At 40.8% G+C, this 6,487-nt stretch overlaps 1 protein-coding gene across 2 annotated transcripts in view; it reads left to right on the forward strand.

Annotated features, from left to right (window-relative positions):
• Positions 1-6: 6 nt before the first annotated feature.
• UGCG (UDP-glucose ceramide glucosyltransferase) overlaps positions 7-6,487 on the forward strand; it is a 44,756-nt gene continuing 38,275 nt past the window's right edge. Inside the window, exons 1-2 of one of the 2 annotated variants that reach the window (XM_006142737.1) lie at positions 7-95; positions 296-333. In XM_006142737.1, coding sequence (XP_006142799.1) covers positions 36-95; positions 296-333 — 98 coding nt within the window. In that variant the 5' untranslated portion in view covers positions 7-35. Of the gene's footprint in view, positions 134-295; positions 334-6,487 lie in introns of both variants that reach the window. The other variant, XM_006142738.1, reaches the window with a different exon arrangement.

Here is a 6,487-nt window from a genome sequence, read left to right on the forward strand (position 1 = left end):
CCGGGGCGGGCCGGGCCGGGCCGGCGGGCCGGGTGATGGCGCTGCTGGACCTGGCCCTGGAGGGAATGGCCGTCTTTGGGTTTGTCCTCTTCCTGGTGCTGTGGCTGATGCATTTCATGGCCATCATCTACACGTGAGTGAGGGGCAGCTCGAGGAGCTCGGAGCGGGGCTGCAGGCCTCAGGGACAGCTGGGGTTAGGGGCATTTGCGCTTTGGCGGGGACTGGGCTCGGATGCGGGTGGAGAAAGCGAATTCTCAGGCTATTTTCCCCATTCGGTGGGTTTGTCCTCTTCCTGGTGCTGTGGCTGATGCATTTCATGGCCATCATCTACACGTGAGTGAGGGGCAGCTCGAGGAGCTCGGAGCGGGGCTGCAGGCCTCAGGGACAGCTGGGGTTAGGGGCATTTGCGCTTTGGCGGGGACTGGGCTCGGATGCGGGTGGAGAAAGCGAATTCTCAGGCTATTTTCCCCATTCGGTCTCCCCTTGGGCCGGCTGGGGCGGGGGGGGCTTCGGGAGGTGAAAGTGTTTGGCGAGTGGAGGGCTTCCCGGGTTGCGGTCGACTGCCCAGCCTGGGGAAAACAGACCGCTCTTGCGCGTCAGACAGGAGGTTGCTTGCTAGGTTTGATTGTGTTGGGGATTTGTACGATTTTTCCCATCTGGGCCAAGATGTATGGTGTATTGTTTTTTCTCTCGACGTGGGTCACATCTCTGTTACGGCGATGATCGTTCTATTCCTCTGGGAGCTGTTGGTAGCTACCTGGAGACCTCCTTGGGATTTTCTTCTTCCTGGAAGACCTCTGTGCCCTTAAATAAATGTGGAACACCTGTCCACCTTGAAAAATGCCCACCAAACCACGGAGCTGGCCTTCCAGCTTTAAGTTATGTCAGTTTGTATATTTCAGAGTGGTTTTCTGTCTTTGCAGTTCTTCGTTTATTGTCTTGTTTAGATTTGTCTCTCCTCCTTGCCCTCTACCTCTTTTCATGATTTAGCTAACAAATACTTCTCGAGGCCTAGTAGGCACTGTTTTCCTCTTCCAGGGCTGGAGACAGTGGTTGTAGGCAGAAAAGAATTCCTGTCCTCGTGCAACTTAGGGTCTAGAAGGAAGAGACACAAAAATCCAAATAAAGTTATTTCTGATAGTGATGGAGCCTATAAAAAAATGCAGAACAGGGTGATAGGATGAATAAAGATCTAGGATATGTGGCTTTTTAAAATATTTTAGTGGTTTAAGTGTCTTTAAAATGAAATATGCCTATCTAAATAAATGAAGGAATTGTGCGAAGCACATTGTTCATATAGATTCGGTTGACTTTTAGCCTGGGGGAAAAAACAACAGCAACAGTACAATAATCTTTACCACCAATTTGAATAGAGTGTATGTTCGTAAAAGGGAGGACCTTGTAAAAAAATTATTTATTTATTTAATTCCATTTGTTACTATTTTTTAAAATGTGACCAGAGAGAGAGAGAGAGAGAGAAAGGAAAAGCGAGAAAGCAAGCCGCCAGGCCCTGGATTGGAACTGCGGTGGGCCACGTAGGAATCCAGTGCCTTAAGCACCACGCCACCTGCTGGCCCTAGAGAGGGAAGACTTTTAAGAAATGAATTTAGGTTTTAGGGGTTTCTTTTTCTTTTCTTTTCTTTTCTTTTTTTTTTTTTTTTTTTGAGAGGTTTTTGCTATAGGGCACGTGTGCTTGCCAGACAGACAGAGAGAGACATAGAGACAGAAAGCGAGAAATCACCCCCCCCATGGGGGTGGTCACGCTGCAATCCCTTCTCCATTCTCCTCTCGGGATCTTGGGCACTCACGCACACGTGCCCGGCGTGAGTTCTAAGCCACCAGGTGCAGGATGCGGGAATCCAGCGACATAGCCATTATGCTAACTGCTGGTTCCCAAGGGGTTTCTTTTTCTTTTAACTACATAAAAGTTTGTTTTCTTTCTGGAAACATTGCACTGGATGAGTGTTGATTGCCATTTCCTGGTACTCGAGAAAGATGCTACTTGTGTAAAGTACACTGGTATTTCTTTGCACGTGAAAGGAAACGTGCCAGTTGGATACTGTTGATCTTGTTTCCGGGAGTAGTTACTGTACACATTCTGACGTTTATTTTGAATATGTCTTCTTTAACATTTTTATTTTTACAGTCAGAAAAGTTACAAATGCTTATTGTATAAGGAAATCAGATAACACAGAGAGGAATAAAGAAGGAAACACACATATAGAAAATATATATTAGCTTGTTAACCTTTGGGACTAACCTAGTTATCTCTCTCTCAAACACACACACAGACACAGGAGAGGAGAGGGAGAGAGGAGGAGTTGGGGGTGGGGGGACAGGGACCATACTGTGATTACTGTTCTGTAACTTGCTCTTCCAATTCATCTGTTTAGTCGCTGCTTACTGAGAAGCTATTTGGTACAAACCCCTGTTCCAGGTGCTAGAACTAAGAGTGAAAAATAAGACTTCCAAGTTCTCTGCTCACATGGAAGTGTCACGTAAAATGTCATGTCCATTTTTTTCCATAAAAACAAATTATGCACTTGGTCACTTTTCAGTAAGACATGTAGTATTTTTGTCTATGAGATACTAAATAACCTTTATTCGTTAGTATTGAGGAGGCCTTTAGGTTGTTTCCAGTGATCTAGGTTCCAGCCAACACAGTGATGAAAGTGGTGTTCTCAGTTTACATTTCTGAAAGAGGAGTTATTGTGCCTGAAGTAGTGAGCATTTTAAACTTGGACATGTTGCCCTTTGGAAACATTGTACCTGTTCACAGGGATAACACTGTAACAGACCTGGTTTGGTTTTTCTCTTACCAACTCTTAAGCACCAGGCTTTTCACTGTTTTGCTGTTTGTATTTTTATTCCTTTAATTCCTAGACTCACTGAAAACGTTTTCATATCGTTTATGCTGATTACATTTCCTTGGAAATGACATGCTCAGAATACTTTGCTTTACTGCAATCTATTGCTGAGTTCACGTTTTTTGATGTGAAGGTTATTCTGTTATCTGTCACATGTTGCAATTTTTTTTCCCAGTCATATTTTTGTCTTTCAACTTTGTACCTGTCTTTGACATGTAGAAAAGAGTGTGAGCCTGTGTTTTAGGTAGGCAGATCTTCTATGAACTGTGTTTTCTGACTCTGGTGTAATGTTAAAACCTCATTCTCCCCTATTATATATTAGTATCTGTTTCTTTTTAGTATTCTGAGTTTTCTTTCCTAATTTTTTTTTACATTTTTCTTTTTGGTTCACACAGTATTTTACAGTTCTATGATGAGATCTAGAACCCTAAATTTAGTATCACCTAAGTATTCAGTAGTCAGCCACTTGTGCCAAAATCATTTGTCAAACAATTACTTGGTTATTGCACTGTTTTGAAATGTTACCTTTGCAGACCAGGTAGATCCTTCTTTGTACTTGGTTATGTTTCGCAGCATCTAGTCACATCACAGCTCTACTGTACTTTTAGGAGTTTCAGTTAATGAAGTTAATTAATTCATGGGGCCATCCCCGTATTCTTTTACAAAATCTTTAGGTTTTTATACGACCTTTTAAAATTAGTTTTTAAAAGATTTATTTATTTATTTAATTCCATTTGTTGTTATTATTTTTTAATTTGACCAGACAGAGACAGCGAGAGAAGGGGAAACTGAGAAAGCAAGCCACGCAGTCTGGACTCCAACCAGGGTCGGCCATATGGGAATCCAGCACCCTTATCCACCCACCAACACCACCTGCTGGTCCCCGCTTTTTATCCATTTTACTTAAAGATGAACTTCAGAATATTTTTTCCAGATACTTATACAATCTTGTTTTTTGTTTGTTCATTTTATTTTGGTTTAAATTGAATTTACAGCCCACTTTGGAGAAAATTTACTTCTTTCTGTGGTATATTGTCCTCTCTCCCGTTATGCGTACATAATGTTATGCTTTTAAAATTAAAATGAACACTACTGATGTACCTTAATATTCTGAATAACCATTTGAAAATGTTTACACTCTTAGACTGCAGACAACTCCAGAATTGTTTTAGGTTTTTGTTTGTTTTTTTGGAGGGTTGTGGTTTGTTTTTGTTTTTGTTTTTTCCACTTAATACCTAGTGGAAGTTTTCTTAAAATACTTTACTTTTGGTGGCATAATGCAAACATTTAGCTAAGTTAAGATGTTGTAGAGAGGCTTTTTTTTTTTTAAGAATTATTTTATTTATTTATTTATTTATTTAATTTTGAGAGGTTTTAGCTGTAGGGCATGTATGTTCACCAGAAAGAGACAGAGAGACAGAAAGCAAGAACTCATCCCCGCCTCCCGCCAGGGATGGCCACACCACAATCCCTTCTTCATTCTCTCCTTGAGATCTTGGGCTCACATGCATACGCACTGGCATGAGTTTAAGCCACTGGGTCCAGGACTTGAACTTCGGTTGACTACATGGAAGTCCAGCCACAGCCATTTCGCCAACTGCTGGTCCTTAGAATTATTTTATTTTATCATTACTATTTTTAAATGGTCCAGAGAGAAAGAAAGGGAAAGTGAGAAAGCAAACTGCCAGGTCTGGTACTCGAACCACAGTCAGCCATGTGAGAGTCCGGTGATTTAACCACCATGCCACCTATTGGCCCATATTTTTTTAATGCCATGCAAAGTTACTGTTTTGTTTAATAGTAACAAGTTCCTGAAAAGTTATCTGAAAATAGAACAAGAAAATACCATTAATTTACATAGATTAGAGTGATATGCTATTTAAAGGAATTTAGTGAATACTTTTTTGAAATGTATAACTGAATATAAAGCAGATAAGCAACAGCTTAATTTATAGGTAAATTGACCTTTCCTCTGGTCTGGTCCCACCCTCAAAGTTATTTACAGGTTTGATTTGGTATCCTTTTTATTGAAGTGAAGATACTTCCGAGTTTAATACAAGAGTTGTTTTGGGACCAACAGATGAGTGATTACATTGCTGGGGTCCTACATGGATCCAGTGCCTTGAAACTCACATTGGGCACATGTGCGTGCATACCCAAGGTCCCAGGAGGAGAATGGAGAACAAGGGATTGTGGCATTGGGGGTGATTTCTCGATCACAATACTGTACTAGAGGGGAAAAAATCACACAGGAAAAGCTTTGTCTAAGTGAAAAAAAAAAAAAAAAAAAAAAACCACTCTGAATAAAATAAGATAAAAGAGCTGTTTTCAAGCAAAGAACTAAGCATTTTTTCCCTCTCCCTCTTTTCTGCTGTACATACGGAAATTGCTACTTTGACATCTTAACATTTTGACAAGCTAGGTTAAATAATTTTGGCAACATGTTGGTTAAGAGAGTGTGCTAAGTATTTTCTATTTTATTAAGAATGTTTTTTAAACATATGTCCTGTGTCCTCTAAAATCCTTTTATAAAATAAAGCAGATATTGGGACCAGTAGTTGGCGTAATGGCTATGTTGCTGGACTCCCATGTAGTCGACTACGGTTCGAGTCCTGGACCCAGTGGCTTAAACTCACACTGAGCTCGTGTGCATGCATGCCCAAGACCCTGAGAGGAGAATGGAGAAGGGATTCGTGGCCATCCCCCAGGGGTGATTTCTCCCTCTCTGTCTCTCTGTCTCTCTGGTGAGTGTACATGCCCTATAGCAAACACCTCTCAAAAAAAGGCAGATACTGATACTCTCCCTCTGAAACTTAACTCTTGCAACTAGTAGAAATGAAACCTGTTTGCAAAAACAGGTTTTTATGTCTAGTGTCAGATTAAGGAGCATAATCTGTGGGATCCTCATACTGAAAATGTATAATCCAAGTATTGTAATTAGGTGGCTGAGGAAAAACTGAAACATTAAAAAATTGGTTCTTTTTAAGAAATGAAACACAATATGTAATGGTATCTAGTTAGTTGAGGTTCAATGTTTAATTGTATTGTGTCTTCCTAAAATTAAATGAAAGGCTAAATGTTGGCCTATATTTTTTAATGGAGCTGAATTTGATTAATACAATGAATGACTCTTTTTTGGGGGGAGAGGTTTTTGCTATAGGGCGTGTGCGCTAGCCAGAAAGACCGAGACAGAAAGTGAGCAATCACCTGGGCACGCACACACACCCAGCGTGAGTTTAAGCCACCGGGTCCGGGACTCCAACTGTGGTCTACTACATGGGAGTCCAGCGACATAGCCATTATGCCAATTCCTGGTCCCTCCAATGAACAACTCTTGTTCAGTGAAATTATTCTCACCTCAGAAATGTCTTAGAATTCCTAGAAGCCTATAACTTTAAAAATAGTGATGATTTATAAAGCCAGAAGACCGTCATTTCTAATGTTTTGAAATCATGTCTACTCACTATCTCTACCTCCTGCTTTGCTGCTTCCCAGCATTCATGTGGAACCAGTATGTAGTCATGTCATAACACATTCTAGGTGGCAGACATTTGTAAGATTTTTAAAAATTATTTACTTTGTCATTATTATTATTTAATTTGACTAGAGAGAGACAGGGA

Source organism: Tupaia chinensis, unplaced genomic scaffold (assembly GCF_000334495.1).
Source record: "Tupaia chinensis unplaced genomic scaffold, TupChi_1.0 Scaffold000081_1, whole genome shotgun sequence".
Classification (NCBI taxonomy): Eukaryota; Metazoa; Chordata; class Mammalia; order Scandentia; family Tupaiidae; genus Tupaia; species Tupaia belangeri.